At 43.6% G+C, this 19208-nt stretch overlaps 1 protein-coding gene across 1 annotated transcript; it reads left to right on the top strand.

The window, feature by feature from the left end:
* Positions 1–896: 896 nt before the first annotated feature.
* On the top strand, positions 897–18756 carry LOC308163889 (putative tetratricopeptide repeat protein 41; the record flags this gene model as incomplete). Its single annotated transcript, XM_080538067.1, has 15 exons — positions 897–1701; positions 1925–2102; positions 2228–2445; positions 2802–2965; positions 3551–4025; positions 4353–4592; positions 5038–5227; positions 5393–5571; positions 5628–5791; positions 6158–6407; positions 6901–7051; positions 7192–7341; positions 7687–7823; positions 8141–8267; positions 18129–18756. The coding sequence occupies 15 exons, from the start codon at positions 897–899 to the stop codon at positions 18754–18756; spliced, it is 4056 nt and encodes a 1351-aa protein (XP_080394193.1).
* Between the last annotated feature and the right edge of the window lie 452 nt (positions 18757–19208).

Genomic DNA, 19208 nt, shown 5'->3' with positions numbered 1-19208 from the left:
TCCGGGAATCTTCCTTGGAAGCTCCATACGTTTACCTTGACGACCACTGTTGCTAGGATGTGCCAGGCAGCCAGGACACCATCCAACATCACAACTTTAACAGGCGTGTAACCGTGAGAGATACAAATTCAGCGGCCCAATTCCCATAAAAAGTTCGTATTCCTGCTAATACCCCGGTATTCGCATCCACTTGACATGTGATGTTCACTTCCCATCATCCAACTTTAAGTTGAAAGTTCTTGTGAATATCCAAACGTCCATAACTCGGTAAATACATAACATCTTGTGCAAATCTCAGTCTTATAATAACAATTTATTTGATTTACTGTATGGAGATCTAAAGCAATGTCACAATATCATGGTATTATCTCTGTGACTGTATTTTATTTAATCATATGGGCTACGTGGTACAGAGTTGTTTTCTTATTATGGTCCTAACATTGCACATGTTCTAAAATATTAAATAACGTGCCAAAGATGTAATTACTAATTAGTGACAGATTTAGCAATTACACTATCCACTCACTATAGGGGATGGATGGATGTGTAAGTAAGTAAGTAAGTAAGTAAAGCTTTATTTATATAGCACCTATGACCTTTCATACAAGAAATGCAGCTCAAAGTGCTTTATAACAGGAATAAGAACATAAAGTGAATTTAAAAACATATATAAAAACATATACATGCATAGAATGAATATAAAAGCAGGGGAAAACAGTAAAAAGAAAAGGTAAAGATCTAACTTTCCATATCCCTATATGTGTGAATGTAGATGTCATTTCATTAATATCACACTACCAAATATTGATGATTACTCATCATTGTAACATTGCTTCATCTGATGATTCTGTTCTGTTCAGCAGTAGTACAGCAAGTCTCAGCCACAGAGGCCTGAGATGGACCCTGGGTGGGTAAGAGGCAGAGGAAGGTCCTCCTCCACCACCCCCACACCTCACACAGGTCCTCTCCGGCCTGTGCTGTGCTCTGTACCTGGAGACCTCCCACAGGAGTGGCGCTACCTGAGAACGCAGGTGTTCCCTCACCTGGACGCCCTCTGCCAGGCCCGAGGCGCCCGCTTCAGACCTTCAGATGTTCAGTGGGATGAGAGCGAGAGCCGACGCCCTTCTGACCCCATCTGCGATAGGCTCCTCCCACTCTCCTCCCAGCAGCTGAAGATCGGCCTCGACCTCATCACCCACTCCTCCTCCTTCCTCTGCCTCCTGGGCCATCGATACGGCCCCTTCAGACCAGAGGACGGCGCCCAACCTCTCCCAGACGCTGGCCCAGAGCGAGAGGCCCTCTCTGGGGTGGAGAGGAACCTGTGTGTTGCTGCTGAGGGAGGCTACCCCTGGGTCGTAACAGCGAGGTACCAGACATGCTCTGTGACGGAGCTGCAGGTCACCCAGGCAGCCCTGCTGGGAGACCCCAGACGATGCTTCTTCTACTTCAGGGACTATTTGCTCCAGGGGGAAGAGGAGGATGACGGTGAAGGAGGACAGAGGGCGGCATTGCTGGGTGCGTTCTCCAGACAGACAGAGCGTGAGAGGCTGAAGATGAGAGCGCTGAAGAACAGGATTGTGGACAGCCTACAGCCTGTTAGGTTCTTTAGAACACTCCAGGAGCTGGGGGACGCGGTGAAGAGGGACTGGAGTGTCCTGATCGAACAGATGTATGGCCCCTCCCTGGACCAGCGGGGATTGGGTCAGTCAGTTCAGCTAGTGTTATACAGTATATTTGTTGACTTGTTGATTTGTCAACTCAGCCCAGTTCAATGTAGTTCTATTCAGACCAATTCTTGCTTTGTGCAACTCAACTTAGTTCAATTCTATAGACCCTTTTTACTTGACTTTGACTGTGTTTTCCAGTAAACTGCCACATTTAAATGGCTTTAAATTAGTTTAGTATCTTTTAACTTTTGTTTTAGACCATCATCAGGACTCCCTGGATAGATGTTGCCATGACGGTGCTGTTCATGGTCTGTGTCGCTGGTTTGTACCTTCCACCCAGACCACGATTGTGGTGGAGACACTGAACACATTTACTCTCGGTCTCACCTGCGGTCCAGCACCCCCACCAAGGAATCCAACTGTTCAGTTTACAGGGTAAGAATGAAAAGTTACAAATGGAATTTAAAGATGACAATTAATTTGCTGTCAGTATCAATTTACTATAGCATAGTTTAACAGTTAGTAGATAAACTATACTTCCTGTTTCCTCTAACCCTCAGTAACCATGACAACGGTGATTCCGAGAGGTCCATCTTCCTGATCTGTGGTGAAAGGGGTTGTGGGAAGTCTTCCCTGGCAGCCTGGTGGCTTCAGGAATTCCAGAAGAAGAACCCTAAAATCCTGGTGATCCCTTGGTTCTGTGGAATCAACAACTCCAGTGTGGATATCAGATCTGTGCTGAGGCAGTTGACCATGGAGCTACGCCGGGCCCATTATGGTAAACACCAATACTTACCATACCCTACCATTACCTGAGTGATACCCTTTTAAGAACTTTCCCTTTGAATTCCCTGGCTACTGATGAATCTATCTGTCCTGATTCCTGCTCAAAGAAAGTATTATTGGCAAGGTTTACAGTTGAATATCCCCATTTATTGTAATAATAATAATAATAATACATTACACTTATATAGCGCTTTTCTAGACACTCAAAGACGCTTCTCTTCTCCATGTAACAGCCTCTCAATAACTATGTACTGTGCCTATAAAATAAATAGTACAGTAAACTCAAGCATCATGTTGATCGGTGTAGGATGTTGATTGACTGGTATGGGTTGGTTTGTGCCTCTGTAGGCAGCCAGGCAAAGTGGAGTGAGGGGTTGCAGGATCGGGTGGAGCCCAAGTCTCTCCATGCTATGGTTCAGGCCTTCACTGCTGCGGCTGCTCTCGGACCCTGTGTTCTGGTGTTGGACGGACTGGATCGGCTAACTGGAACCTTCGGACTCTCAATGCCAGAGGTAAAGACCTTCCTTCAGTTAGCCCTGACCTGACCACTGCATATTTATCAAACTGTTCATTATTTTGTCCTCAAAATCACAGTATCGTGCCATAAACCTATCCTCATTTGTTCCTGCCATACCTTCATATTGATCACATGCTGAAAACGGGAAGAGATGGAACAATTGAAACCCAGATAATAAAAATGTATAAAAAAAACATCTGCTTATATGTGACACATTGTAATGCTTTGGTCCTCATGTCGGGATCCGATGTAATGATCAGACTTTTCTTTCGAAAAATGTGAATATATTTCTGCGTTGTTGAAAATCAATGACACATCGCTAGTCAACTAACACAGCTTGTTTTGTGAGCCTGCTAACAATGTAAAGTAGTGTTACGTGTATAGTTAACTAGGTAGCAGTGGGGATTACTCACCCAATCCATTGCGTTGCAGTTTTTTGGCTTAACTAGCCAGTTTGTGTTTGATTCTCAACAACGTTGAAACGTAAGTCCTGTGTTTCAAACGAAAAGTCCGAACATTTTGATTGGTTGCCGACATGCAGACCAAATGATCAGACTGTGTCACATATTGTTGTGCTCAGGTGAAGGAGCTGCGCTGGCTCCCGGCCCCTCTACCCCCACAGTGTAAGCTGGTCGTCACCACCACCTCCACGGACCTCACCTACAAGAGCCTGACCCTGCGCCCGGATGTCTGCACCCTGCCCTGGCCCGGTCTGGTCCTGGACTTCTGGGTCCGCCACAGCGTCCTGCTCAAACACCTCACCCTGCCCTGCCTGGAACCTCCCAGAACCCTGCTGCAAGGGCTCCTGGGTAGGAAGCTCTGTCGCCTGCCGCTAGCCCTGGTGGCTCTGGCCAGTGAGCTGCAGACGTGCGGCGTTCTGAGGGGAGAAAAGGAGGAGGAGGATCTGCTGGAGGAGTACGTGGAGTTGAACTCGATGGCAGAGCTTTGGGCGAAGGTGATCCAACGCTGGGTCAAAGACTATGGGGAGGACCATGAAGGCGTGCCCTGCTGCCCAGCCAAAGAGACTGGACCTCCCTCTCAGGTGTTAAAGACAGGTAGACTTTTTTTCTCTTTGTTTCACAGAAACTGGACACTGCTTGCTTGAGCGTATAAGGGTTTCAGTGAGAACGGAGCCATGTTTGGAGGGAACTCCACAGAGTGCATGGGAGAGGAGAAGAGGGCGGAATCAGTGGGAAACCCAAACCCACCAGGAAGTAACATCACTTTTTTATCAGGTCACGCTCCCTCTTATCTCAAGGCTATTTATTGCCTGCAATGTCTTGGAAACATACAATATTTTTTTTCCCTGGCCGAACTGGTTTGGTAGACACATGAATGATAAATTACTTTTTCTAGCCACACTCCCTCTTCCCTCTCTCCAGAGCTCGGTGGCTGGGTGTGGGATGTCCTATGCCTGGTTCACCTCTCCCATGCTGGGCTGACTGAGGAGCAGGTCCTGGTCTTGCTGGAGGTTCTGGGACACCAAGGGTCCACGCGGGTACTGCCTCTGGAATGGGCCAGGTTCTGCTCTGCCGCCAGACCCTGGGTCCAGGAGAGACCCGATGGGGCCCTGAGCCTGAGCCACCAATCACTGAGCCAGGCCATGGACCTCCTGTTGTTGAGTAAGACTAACACACAGCACTCGAGTTGAGGGGGGATGAGGGGGGATGGCATCCCCCCCTGAAATAAAAACTGTCAAAATCATCCCCCTTCTAAAACTGCCATCCCCCCTTTCCATCCCTTATGTCATTTTATCAATGAACGTGGTGTTACTGCTATTTCAACATTTAGTTTTGCGCATATTGAGTACAATACTGTGGGCGAGGGGCCACACACACATGCAATTACATTTTTTACCAAGTCACTGACACTGAAGTCACTGACGCTGTGGGGATGCTAAAATTGTCCCCATATGATAAAATCCACCATCCCCCCTGATTTACAACTTGAATACGGCTAACACACACATAATATCCTTACTGTAAAACACTCCTAAGATATTGTTACTGTAGCCTTTTGACTTGGTTTACTTCAGCTCTGTCTAGTCTACCGTTTTGTGTTCCAAAGGGATCAGACCTGGGAAAGGCCCAGGGGGCTTGAGGAAGACCAGGCGGGCCTACCAACTCACCCTGGCCCAGTTCTTCCTGAGGCAGAGCAGGGAGCTCAGCGACTGGGCTGTGGTGCTGGAGGAGCTGCCCCGGTACCTGGAGGACTGTGACGTCTGGAGACAGACGCACGCCTTCCTCACTGATCCTGAGTAACAGCATGGATAACACACACACAGTTGACCAGGATATCAGACACACACACACACACACACACACACACACACACACAGCAAACACGCATGCACGCACATGCATGCACGCACACACACACACACACCATAAACACAAACTAAATATCATCTGCCTGTCCCCAGGACTGTAAAGCACCTGTCAACAAGCTGGAGCCAGTCTCCTCAGCTGAGGTCAGACGTAGTCAGGTACTGGACTCTCCTCATCCTCCGAGGCTACGAGCCGTACGCCTCCTACCAGAGCCTGCTGGGTGAGGAATGCCACCCTACTCCTCCTGGCCAGTCTACCACAGTGAAGGATCTGGGTAACTGCAAATCGATTATTAGGATTATTTGCTGAAGATAAGAGATAAGTGATGAGTGATGCTCAAGGCTTTTCCTGTTGTGCCTGTAGGGGCAGGTGGTCTGTGGGAGCCAGCTGTGAGAGGGAGAGTGGGGGTGTTTGTCTCTGAGCTGCTGCTCTGTCTGAACATGGAGGGGGAGGCAGAGCAGTTCCTACTGCAGGCCCAGACCACTCTCACACAGGTTAGACCCTCCACTCACTCTACAGAAGCGTGTCATGGGGCGCTTAGGTGGTGTAGTGGGTTAAGCGTCAACCATGTAACCGCAGGGTTCCCGGTTCGATTCTGGCCGCGGACATGTTCTGCTTGTCATCCCTTCACTCTCTCTCACCCATCCTTTCTGTCTATCTATCCCAACCCAGCAAATCTATTTATTTACAAGCCCACAAAGTTTCTTCTGGAACTTAATATTCTAGTTTGTCTTGTACACATACAATGTATGATAATACCATAGATTTGGTATATGAATAATGATAAATCTGTGTAAGGGCTTTCTTTTGACTATGAACTGCTTGCACTGAAATTACCCTCCCATTGTTTCCTATGTCAGGTAGACAACCAGGACACAGACAGTATGGTGTTACTGCTGACCGTGCAACACTGTCTGGCTGAACTCTATGTGGACATGGCTCATCTCAGAGAGGCAGAGACGTACTGCAGCTCAGCTCTGGAGGCCGCAGAGACTCTGACCACCACCTGCCCCCAGGAACCTGAGGGGCTCACACTTAGAAAGGGTACGCGTGTGGCCTGGGGTGGTCCAGTGGTCAACACCACGGTCGACAGTGCCCATGACGGCATGGGTTCGAATCCGGCCCATGCCCTGCTGACATGCCTCTCTTCCATACTTTCCTGTCTGTCTTCACTGTATCTGTCCAATAAAATAAAAAATATGAGTGGGACTGCCCCACTAAAGAAAAAAAGAAAAAAGGGTACGCGTCTACAGAGTGGGTGGTGGACAAGATGGGTCCCTAGCATCCCGATGGTTTTTTATTTGCCAATGTGGTGATATTTACATTCTCAAAATATATAGTGGGGGGAAATAAGTATTTGATCCCCTGCTGATTTTGTAAGTTTGCCCACTTACAAAGAAATGAACATTCTATACAGAACAGTCTATAATGTTAATGGTAGGTTTATTTTAACAGTGAGAGATTGAATATCAACAAAAAAATCCAGAAAAACACATTGTATAAAAGTTATAAATTGATAGCTGGACAGTGAAACACGCATACTGTCGCTGGACAGTGAAACAGAGCAAAGTGATAACGTCAAGTCACACACACCTCTCTGCAGGTCAGTTGCTGTGTATACTCTGCCAGCTGTTGTTTGCTGATGGCCGTGCCGAGGAGGCCTCTCAGATTCTCAGTGACATCATCAACATGGGACATCACAAAATCCACCTGTGTGCCGAGGCCACTGTGTCACTTCTCCAGGGGATACAACGGTACGAGGTGTACAGTATGTATATGTCGTAGGTTCAGCTGTGAACTATATGATTACTGGACCATTGTTTCGAAGCTATTTTATATTATTATGTGACAATTTAGTTCATCTTAGATTCACGGGATGGGGTTTATGTGACAGATTCAGCCTGCAAGACCCAAATGAGGCTGAGCACCACTTCCAGGTTGCCTTGATGATCCGACAGCGCTGGTATGGCAGAGAGCACCCTCTAGTGGTGGAGGTGGAAGAACACCTGGCCGACATCTGGGCAGAAACCATCAGTGGCACTGGGTGAGTCTGTGTCCTCCTCCTTCCTTTAGTTGTTCTGCCTCTCTTCCTTCTTCTTTGTTAGGACTAGTTCACTCATTTTATGCCCCCAAATGGTGGAATGCACTGCCAGTTTACATTAGAGATGCAACCTCAGCAAATATGTTCAAGTCAAGACTAAAACCCCATCTTTTTAATATTGCCAAGTTATGATTATATAACGATTAAAGCACTTTGAGCTGTAACGTTTGCAGGAAAAGCGCTATACAAATGAAAGTTATTATTAAGTTATTATTATTATTATTATTATTATTATTATTATTCACAGTTTTACATGTTCCTGTGTGTTGAAGTTGTGATTGTGTTCAGCTTGAGACAGAGCCAGGCAGTGGAGCTGTATCGACATGCGATGTGTGTCAAAGACCAGCAGATGGAGCTCTGCCCCGTCACCTCACCACTGGCTCAACCAAAGGGATGCAGCCTCGTACGCACCTTAGTCAAACTGGGTAATTATCTCTACATCACAACCAAGAGTAGTGCAACCTCCTCTCACACTTTGTTCTAAATGTGAGCCACTTTGTTCTAAGTGTGTGTGTGTGTGTGTGTGTGTGTGTGTGTGTGTGCACGTGCGTGCGTGTGTGTCTGTGTGTGCGTGCGTGTGTACGTGTGTGTGTGTGTGTGTGTGTGTGTGTGTGTGCGTGCGTGCGTGTGTGTCTGTGTGTGCGTGCGTGTGTACGTGTGTGTGTATGTGTGTGTGTGTGTGTGTGTGTATGTGTGTGTATGTGTGTGTGCGTGTGTGTGTGTGTGATGTTTCCTATGGCAGGCCGGCAGCTCTGCCTTGGCTCCAGTAAGGCAGAGAGGAGAGAGGCTGAAGGGCTGCTCCAGAGAGCCCTGGACCTGCGCACCCGCTTCCTGGGCCCTGACCACACCCTGACCACACACATACAACAGTAAGGCTTCTCAGACCACACCCTGACCACACACATACCAAGGACGTGCCGTCCATATAAGCAGAGTAAGCAGTGCTTACCCAACGAAAAAATAAAAAAGGACTGTGAAAATATTAAAATAAAAGTGCATGTAACCGTTTGTTTGTTTTCATTAAAAGAGTCGTATTTTAGGTCCCAGGGCAGCAGGAGTCATTCATTTTGACGTTGCATTTTTAGCGCCACCTGTAGGAGTAAGCACTTCCTACTCTGCTTGCATTGCGTTACATTATAAGCACTTCTCTCTTATGGAGGACCAAGTCTGACAAAATTAACAATAACTATATAGACACATAAATGAATGTATGAACAAATACACATACAAATACACACAGTATACCGCAATACATTTCTATATGTATTTATTCTTTTCCACATTTATTCTTTTTTTTCCACATTCATTCTTTCTTTTCCACATTGTTTTCCACATTCATTCTTTCTTTTCCACATTGTTTTCCACATTCATTCTTTCTTTTCCACATTCATTCTTTCTTTTCCACATTCATTCTTTCTTTTCCACATTCATTCTTTCTTTTCCACATTCATTCTTTCTTTTCCACATTCATTCTTTCTTTTCCACTTTATCAGTAATGTATGCAAATATATGGGGGCGTATCTTGCATGTTGTCCACGCCCCTACGCATTTTCATTGGTTGATACCACGCGTGACGTATGAAAGCAGCGACACTGTTATTACCACAGACGGGTAAGAGAGTCTATAGCCCTGTTCTCTCACAGCGTCTTTCTCCCTATAATTACCATGGAATATCAGCACTGTATGGGAGAACTTGGTGATAACCACAATACCAGTTGACTCAATAACGCTCCGTGCACACCGCGGACCGTGACCCACCGTTCTGGCGCAACCTGGTGGGATGGACTTGACGTACTTCAACGTGCGATGCAGATGCAAAGCTCTACTCGTGTTGCTAGCGAAGTTTCCCACAGAAGTGGGGGAAAAAACGTCAGATCAGATATATAAACGGGTTATTTTGATAAACTGGACACATTTTGTGAATATATATGGTTACTTTCTCGCCTGAAAACATAAAAACTTCATAAAATGACATATTAACACTTGTAGAGCCAAATTACAGATTGTAGCCAATGGCGGCCAAAATTGAGGATTTAAAATCTGAGGCGAGAGCTGAGGGCTTCATCACGTCTCGCGCAGTATCAACCAATGAAAATGCGCAGGGGCGTGGACAACATGCTGCATACATTACTGATAATGCATACATTACTGATAATGCATACATTACTGATAATGCATACATTACTGATAAAGCGAAAGACAATGTTGTTTTCACCTAGCTATTCACATAGAATAGTTTGTCTTTGTCATTGTCAGATGTGTATGCAAATATAGGGGCGTATCTTGGACGCACTCTACGCATTTTCATTGGTTGATACTGCGTGTGACGTGGTAAAGCACTCAGCCAAGATCCAGGTACTAACACGGCCCAACCCTGCTTAGCTTCCGAGGTCGGACGAGATCGGGCGTATTCAGGCTAGTATGGCCGTGAGCAACAGTACCATGACCCAAAGCATCCATAATACACAGCCTGGAACATTGTTGTTGATGTAACTTTATTAAATATGCGGGATAAAGCACTCTATTTGTGGGTAGAATATGCACAAGGTGTCCTGGATGAAGGGAGAAGTGTGTTTCAATGAATTCTAACTTTATTGGGAGCATATGGCACTCTATATGGGGCTAAAAAGTGAATTGGAACTGCTGCTCTCAGTCGATGTAGGCCTCCATAAATGGCTAGACGCTGCACTCTTGTGGGTGAAAATGGTAGTGACAGCCCAGCACAGCAAACCATCGATAAGACCCAGCCTGGAACTTTGTCAATGATGTAACTTTATTAAATATGCGGGATAAAGCACTCTATTTGTGGGTAGAAAATGCACACGGTGTCCTGCTTGAAGGGAGAAGTGTTTTTTCAATGAATTCTAACTTTATTGGGGGCATATGGCACTCTATATTGGGGTAAAAAGTGAATTGGAACTGCTGCTCTCAGTCGATGTAGGCCTCCATAAATGGCTAGACGCTGCACTCTTGTGGGTGAAAATGGTAGTGACAGCCCAGCACAGCAAACCATCGATAAGACCCAGTCTGGAACTTTGTCAATGATGTAACTTTATTAAATATGCGGGATAAAGCACTCTATTTGTGGGTAGAATATGCACAAGGTGTCCTGCTTGAAGGGAGAAGTGTTTTTTCAATGAATTCTAACTTTATTGGGGGCATATGGCACTCTATATTGGGGTAAAAAGTGAATTGGAACTGCTGCTCTCAGTCGATGTAGGCCTCCATAAATGGCTAGACGCTGCACTCTTGTGGGTGAAAATGGTAGTGACAGCCCAGCACAGCAAACCATCGATAAGACCCAGTCTGGAACTTTGTCAATGATGTAACTTTATTAAATATGCGGGATAAAGCACTCTATTTGTGGGTAGAATATGCACAAGGTGTCCTGGATGAAGGGAGAAGTGTGTTTCAAAAGAGTACCTGAACATTTCATTACCATCTGGGTGGGCAAATTCTAGATGTGATTTTTTTTATTCCTATACATCCCTAGAAAAGTCTGGGGAAATGCCTATTTTAAGTAGATAATGTATAATTTGTATATTTAAACTTAAAAATTCTGAAAACAATTACTAAGTAGCTAAGTAAGCAATCTAGCTGACTATGACTGGAAACGAAGTACTATCCAGTTAGAATTATAGAAGATCTAGTTGTGTTTTCCTGCTGGTCTCGCTGCCTGGGTTTGAACAGACTTGTGGTGACTAAAAATGGCTTTAAAAAATGCCTTTCCACCAAAGAATATATATATATATGCCATATATATGCGATATATCATACCTCCACTATGATTCATATGCCCTAACCCTTTTTTTAATTTTAAAAACATGCTATGTGGAATGGAGTGTCTGCTCTCGGCTGAGGGCTTCATCACGTCTCGCGCAGTATCAACCAATGAAAATGCGCAGGGGCGTGGACAACATGCTGCATACATTACTGATAATGCATACATTACTGATAATGCATACATTACTGCTAATGCATACATTACTGATAAAGCGAAAGACAATGTTGTTTTCACCTAGCTATTCACATAGAATAGTTTGTCTTTGTCATTGTCAGATGTGTATGCAAATATAGGGGCGTATCTTGGACGCACTCTACGCATTTTCATTGGTTGATACTGCGCGTGACGTGGTAAAGCACTCAGCCAAGATTACCTGAACATTTCATTACCATCTGGGTGGGCAAATTCTAGATGTGATTTGTTTATTCCTATACATCCCTAGAAAAGTCTGGGAAAATGCCTATTTTAAGTAGATAATGTATAATTTGTATATTTAAACTTAAAAATTCTGAAAACAATAAATGTACCCATCCATGGGTTTAGGGTTAGGGTTAGGGTTATACATTATATATAATTTGTATTGTAATCTGTAAAATATACAGACTTTTCCAGAATAGAAATCTAATCAGTAAAAACTAATCTAAAACTAATCTAAGCAAGCTTTTAGAATATGGATAATAACACATACAATACATACAAATCTTACTTACTCCTCTTACTGTAGGCTATTGTCTTTATACAATGTGTGCATATAATGCACTTTGAATTGCCCTTGTCGTATGAAATGTGCTATACAAATAAACTTGCCTTGCCTAAACCCTTTTGGAAGGTTTTGTTTATGTCCAGGTTTCACACATCTCTGTAGTTACATGTTCAGTGAGTCTAGTTGCTGGTGACCGCTAGGACCATAGGCAGATGCCTTGTTGGTAAGTAATTTGTTCAAAGCAAAAAAAAGTGTGTGTTTACCCCCTCAAATAAATTAACTTAGCCCCAGTCAGATCCATATTTAGAGGTAAGTTACCTCAGGTAACTTTAGCTAGCAAGCTAGTTTAGAGTTAGTGGTAATGTTTATCTAGCTAGTTACTAAGCGTCCTTATTACATTTATTTTGAACTTATATTCTCAATTGACTTTCACATTGATCTAATTACAGTTTTTCCCAATTGCTAATACACAAAAGCCAATTCTCTAAACCAAATGACCAGTTCTCTAAACACATTTAATAAAACTAGCTCCCATTTGCCAAAACCCTAAACACATTTCACATGAAGACACAATTCACAAAACACAATCTTCCTTTTCTCATAAGTCTAAACACATTTTGTCTTGCTAAAACACAAGTTGCAAAAAACTCTGCTCAAATTCTCAAATTAAAGCTCATGTGATGCAAAATGCTTGCCACAGTCAGCAAAATTTGAACACAATGAACACACCTGGCTTCATTCATTAAACATAACGACTCAAAATGTAAGACACTTGTTGCAAATGATTGTGGTGTGTGTGTGTGTGTGTGTGTGTGTGTGTGTGTGTGTGTGTGTGTGTGTGTGTGTGTGTGTGGTATAGTTCCATAAATAAATTTAAAAAACATCACACCCTGAACATTGTTTTCAGTGAGTATTGTTGTGTGTAATGGATCCTCTGTAGTGTTTGCATTGAGTTGTGATACAGTACAGTAGTGTACATGTTACGGTACATGTGGGAATACAGTACATGTGGGAAAACTAGGGTTAGGGTTAGGTGCTAGGGTGCTAGGGTTAAGGTTAGGGTTAGGATTAGGGGTAGGGTTAGGGTTAAGGTTAGGGTTAGACATGCCAGCATGTACCAAGTCACCCTAGCACCTAACCCTAACCCTAGTTTTCCCACATGTACCATATTCCCACATGTACCGTAACATACATACTGTATTTTCTGTAGATTTACATATTGTTCATATGAAACACACACACATCTATGAATGCCCAATACTCTACAGTGATATATTCTGAGAACAGATACTGTAAGGTTTCTAAAAATGTGCTTTGGCAGTTGTGAAAAAAAGAACATTCTCACACACTGAACATTGTGTTTTCAGTTGTTTTGTTGTAGTCTGTAATGATGCATATAGTGTTTACATTTTTGCAGGCTTTGAGCAGCTGTTTTGGTGTGAAAGTTTGAGTTTTGAAGAGAGAAGGTGTGGTTTTGCTTATGTAGCTTTAGAAAAGTGTGTTGTGTTGAGAGTTTTGGGAAAATGGAGGGAAGTTTTGTGAAATGTGTTTTAGCAATTGAGAAAAACTGTATAATCAAAGCTGTAAAGAAAATACAGGTGATGAACAAGAATAGAAATGAAAGAACCAAACTAAGATTGTTTTCGCCAATAGCTATGAAATACATCTCTTAAAAATGTCTGCAAATGCTGAATCACAAAACACGGACGGAATGTACACTGTTTTCACTGTCACTGTCGAAATACAGTATTATGTCTGAAAAATCTCAAATAATTCTGAAATAACACTGGCTACAATTGTATGTGCATGGGTATGCCTGTCTACACAACACATGAAGCACAGAATGTGACAGTGTGTGTACCTCAAATGTACTTTTTGAAGTTGCTGCATACTTTCTGTACAGAGCAAGAACATTAAGAAATGGTCACATCTAATGTCTTCCCAGGCAATGCATCTAGTCTATTTCATTTCATTGTATATATTCTGCTAATATTTTCTAGACATGTCAATATGATTACTGCAAATAGTGAAAATACCACCGCTCATCCATTATCAGACTTTGCTGAGGTTCTGGAACTGAAGAGTGTCAATAGAGTGCAAAATAACAGTCACTCAAACACTGTGCAAAAAAACAGTTTATTGTGAGCTTTCTGTCATATATGATAGGAATATGATTACTGCAAAAATGCACCAAATCATTTGGTTTTGAACGTGTTCTTCACCGTTTTGAACACAGTATGTTAACAATGAAAACATGTCAACTTTGTCGCTTTTATCACGTCACGCGCGGTATCAACCAATAAAAATGCGTGGGGCATCAACCAATGAAAATGCGTGGGGCGAGGACAACATGCAAGACACGCCCCTATATTTGCATACATTACTGATAATCGGGGAAAGAATGAAAGCTTGAATGTGGAAAAGAAAGAATGAATGTGGAAAACAATGTGGAAAACAATGTGGAAAAGAAAGAATGAATGTGGAAAACAATGTGGAAAAGAAAGAATGAATGTGGAAAAGAAAGAATGAATGTGGAAAACAATGTGGAAAAGAAAGAATGAATGTGGAAAACAATGTGGAAAAGAAAGAATGAATGTGGAAAAGAAAGAATAAATGTGGAAAAGAATAAATACATATAGAAATGTATTGCGGTATACTGTGTGTATTTGTATGTGTATTTGTTCATACATTCATTTATGTGTCTATATTTATTGTTAATTTTGTCAGACTTGGTCCTCCATACACCTGTAGGAGTAAGCACTTCCTACTCTGCTTGCATTGCGTTACATTATAAGCACTTCTCTCTCTGCTTTCCCTCGCGTACATTCGAATGCGTGAAAATGTCTTCTTTATTTTTTTCCGATGCCTCAGCCCGCTGTTTAATGTGGCCAGGGTAAGCATGCTTACAGCCAATCAGTAGTTCTTTCATTCCGATAAGAGCTACTGATTGGCTCTTATCACTTTCAAGTTCACTTAACATTTCACCTCTCGCCCGGCAGAATAGCTTATGCCAGCTAGCTCAAACGATCTAAATAATAATAATCAATAAGGATAACTTGCTTGATTTTGTGAATATGGACATTACTGTCAGCGACCTAAATGGATTTCGTAGACTGGACTGGACTGGAAAAACAGAACTACTGGCTAAATGCCGCCTGCTCACCGATCTTCACACCCAGAAAGGGAGAGTCGCTACAGCAAGCCTGGTATGAGCGGTTTATATGATTTATATGATTCGCGAGGCTGGTGATGTGTGATGTGATGTCAAGTGCCTGTGTGACAAAGTGTGAAAAGAAAGTGTGTTGTGAGTTTACTATGGAGGATGGAAACGGTGTGTGTCAGTGTTGTGCATGTGTGCGTTTGCGATGTTGAAACTGGACTTGTAGATTTCAGCAGGCTGGCTACTTGAAAAGATCTTGGTTCAAAAAAGATTGAACAATGAGCACCCCTGATATAGTCGAAACTGGCAACAGTTTTTTTGGTTTTTGGTAATCTGATCACAAAGTAACACTACAGTTTATTAGCGGGTTCTAGGGCATCAAAATTGCATTTCCTTGAAACTGCGTTCACTGATAGCGTGTATGTGTAATTATGTGTATTTCTATATCTTATGCTTACCCAATCTAAAAGCTCACGGCACGTGCCTGATACATACAACAGTAAGGCTTCTCAGACCACACCCTGACCACACACATACAACAGTAAGGCTTCTCACAGGAGCTCCTAAACTCATTTCAGTGTATTGTAGTAACCACTCGCTAGCGGGACAAGCTAATCATAATTCACAGCGTTCTAGCGCTTGTTGAAACACTGTTGTTATGTTTATTGGTACTACATCACCTGTGCCTCTTAGCAGGGTGATGACGTCATATAAGTGGGACGAATGGGAGGGAATGTTAGTATCGTCGGTACGAATGCAGAGCGTGAAAATAAAGCAGATGTTTTTTTCTCTACCTGCAAAACGACTACATCTGTCCTGTTGTTGCTGACACTCCAACAGCATATCAAAATACGTTCCCAATGCAAAAAGAGTTTTAGCAGAGCCTCATATTTCATAAAGCAAGCAATAATATATCAACATCCTCATGCATGCGCTCTACCAGTCAAAGACCCAGGAAATCATCGTGGACTTCAGGAGGAAAAAATCTGAGGTCCAGCCCCTGCTCATCGACGGAGGGAGCGTGGAGAGAGTCTCAACCCTCCGATTCCTGGGGGTGCACATACAGGATGACCTGTCCTGGAAGAACAACACAGCAGCCATCATCAAGAAGGCACAACAGCGGCTCTTCTTCCTGAGAGTCCTCAGGAAAGACCACATCAGACAGGAGATGCTGGTGGCCTTCTACCGCTGCGCAGTGGAGAGCATCCTCACCTACTGCATCTGCAACTGGTTCTCCAGCTGCACAGCCGCAGAGAGAAATGCGCTACAGAGAGTCGTGAGAACGGCCCAGAAGATCACCGGCGCCCCCCTCCCCTCTCTGGAAGAGCTGTACAACACACGCTGCCTCAGGAAGGCCTCCAAGATCTCCAGAGACCCATCCCACCCTGGGTACGAACACTTTGCTCGGCTGCCCTCGAACAGGCGGTACAGGACCATGTTCGCAAGGACAAACAGACTGAAGCTCAGCTTCTACCCCAGGGCCATCCAGGCCCTGAACACAGCAAAGACCTAGGTTCTGGGCCCTGGACAGTCTGGACGGATTGATGGCAGCTGCTGGATTGAAAATCAGGTGTAGTGCTGAGGCACAAATGTGTACATTTCAAGCCTGCAAACTGCAACACTTTAAATGAATGTGCAATAACACTATGTGCAATATGACAACCCTAGGGTACATAAGGTTGCAGAGAATAGGAAATGTTAGAATAGGTATAGCATAGCATAGAGTACAGCACAGTGTTTTATTTGTACAGTATAGTATAGTGGATAGTGTACATAGCCTTTATTTATGTAAACCAGCTCCTTTCCCTTCTTGTTTTTTTTTGTTTTTTTTTGTTTCCTAGCACCAGGGGAGCCCCCCCTCCCAAATTTCGTTGTTTGGTACCTGTACTATATCAATGACAATAAAGACCATTCATTCATTCATTCATTCATTCATACCACTGAGCTACATCCCCCCTATTATAGTGAAAATGCAATATTTCTTAAAGGACACTGTGATTTGCTTACAAACCTTTGAACCCATGAGAGAATTCCACTTATTGTCAGAACTATTGTCAGAGATTTGTAGTAGAGTGTTCTCAATGGTAAGTTGATTGACCACAGCTTTATGAAGGTGATGGGGTTTGAATCCATGATCTTTGGTTTACTAGACCAACACAGTGGTTTATGATTTTTAATATTATTTTATTTAAAATTATACTATGGATATTTGTTTACTTTTCAAAAAATGCCGGTTGAGAGAGGACGCTGGCGTTGCTTGTTTGCCGCTTTTCCGCCCGAAATCTAGGTGTAATTGCAGTATACAGAGTAGATTGTCCTACAGAGACACTTAGATTTATTTAATCTAAAAATTAATTAGACCCTTATACTTTCTTTTATTTCTTTTTATTATTACTACTCAAGCTTTTCAGTTTGTAAAGTGTCTTGTATGTATTATTATTATTAACACCTCATCACTTGGCCACCATGCCTCTACCGTGCTCCTCTAAACAGAGATTATCAGAATTTGCGAGTTTCCTACCAAGCACTGCTGTCTCATTTTCTTGTTGAGTATTCTGAAGGCTCAACTAATTTAGCAGAAATGTATAAAGCCACGGATGGGGTTTGATCCCATGATCTTCGGTTTACGAGACCGACGCCTTACCACTTGGCCACCATGGCTTGTTAGCTTCAAGCATTTCCAACAAGCAGGCGCTCATTAACCCAATGGGCTACATGAGCTGCAGCCCCGGTCCCGGCCACTAGGGGGCCCCCACCACCAAAGCATGTTTTTTTTGTTTGCGGTAACTTGGTCTTTTGTCCTTTCTGTTTGTCCGTAGCTGTTTTACATCATCAAAACATCCTGTGTTACATGAAACATTTAGTTGATTAAGACTTAAGAAAATATTTTTTGACAGTAGAGTCCTCAGGTGGATTCGAATGTCATACTGATGTTGACAATAGAGGAGGGTGTATATTTTTATCATATTATTGCAGTGCTCACAGAAAACCACAATTCCTTAATTAAATATTTCAGATAAAAAAAAAAGTATCTGACATGTAAGGTTTTTTATATACCTTAATTTTGAACTTTGTCCTCTTAGGGTTTTAAACACAGAGTTCAGACAGCCTGTGACCACAGGAGTCCCCAGGTCCAGTCCACTCTCCCACAGGAGCAGACCCAGCACAGTCACCCCCCCTCTCTACCCCCACCTGGGGTGGGACAGGCCCAGGAGCGTCACACTCACCGCCCCGGTCCTCCCTGGGAAGAGATCCATGTCAGCCCGGTCCTTCAAGGCCCACACTACTACTCAGCCAGAACTGGGACAAGAGAACCTAACACAGGAACCAGTGGAGAACCAGAACCGGAGTAGAATAAGGCAGAAACGACTTATTTCCTCCAGGCCCTGGCCCTCTGCATCCCAGACCACTGTGTTCGGGCCCCAGAGTGACATCAGCAGCCTGCTCCCAGCTCTCACACCTCCCAGACCTGCCTCCAGACCTCCTAGCTCCCGTTCCTCAGACAGAGCCCAGGCTCAGCAGCAGAGGGCAGGCTGGTGCCGCCTACCAGGGCGTTATCTGCTGGAGGAACAGAGAGTGGTGGCCCTGAACAGACAGATCGGCGGCCCCCTGGACACCCCCAGACATACCCTGCTGCTCAAACCCACAGGCCAGGGAGGAGAGCAGAGCTGCAACAAGCAGTGTGGGGCCCATTCCTCTGGGAGGCGCTAGAGAGAAGGGAAAGGGAAGGGACCCTGCCTGTGCTGTCAGGGTGATTGTAGTGTTAGTGTTTGATGTAGGATGAAGATGTTTTTAAACTGTTGCGCTTTTTACTTCTGTTGTTACATGTTGAGAGATGAAATAAATATATATATGTTATATATACTAGTTTCATTCAAATGAAATTATTCTTATTGGATGTATCATGAGCATGTTGTATGGAATGATGCACAGAAAGGGTCAGTTTGAATTAACAGTTTTTAAAGAGTTCCAAAATATAATTACTGATGTTGAGAGAAGGATGAAATAAAAAGTCCAAACTATTTGGATCCCAATACCAGTGTGTACTCATGTACTTTTCATATAATGTAGAATACACCTTGCGAAAGCAATACGTGCAGTACTTCTAGTAACCAGAAGAGAGTACTCTTATCAACTGAGTGGATGTCTGTCCATTTTTCTCA

The sequence above is a fragment of the Nansenia antarctica genome (genome assembly GCF_963989245.1).
Source record: "Nansenia antarctica genome assembly, chromosome: 8".
NCBI classification, from domain to species: Eukaryota; Metazoa; Chordata; class Actinopteri; order Argentiniformes; family Microstomatidae; genus Nansenia; species Nansenia antarctica.
Note: the sequence above shows the minus strand (reverse complement) of the source record. Positions and strands in the feature narration are given on the sequence as shown.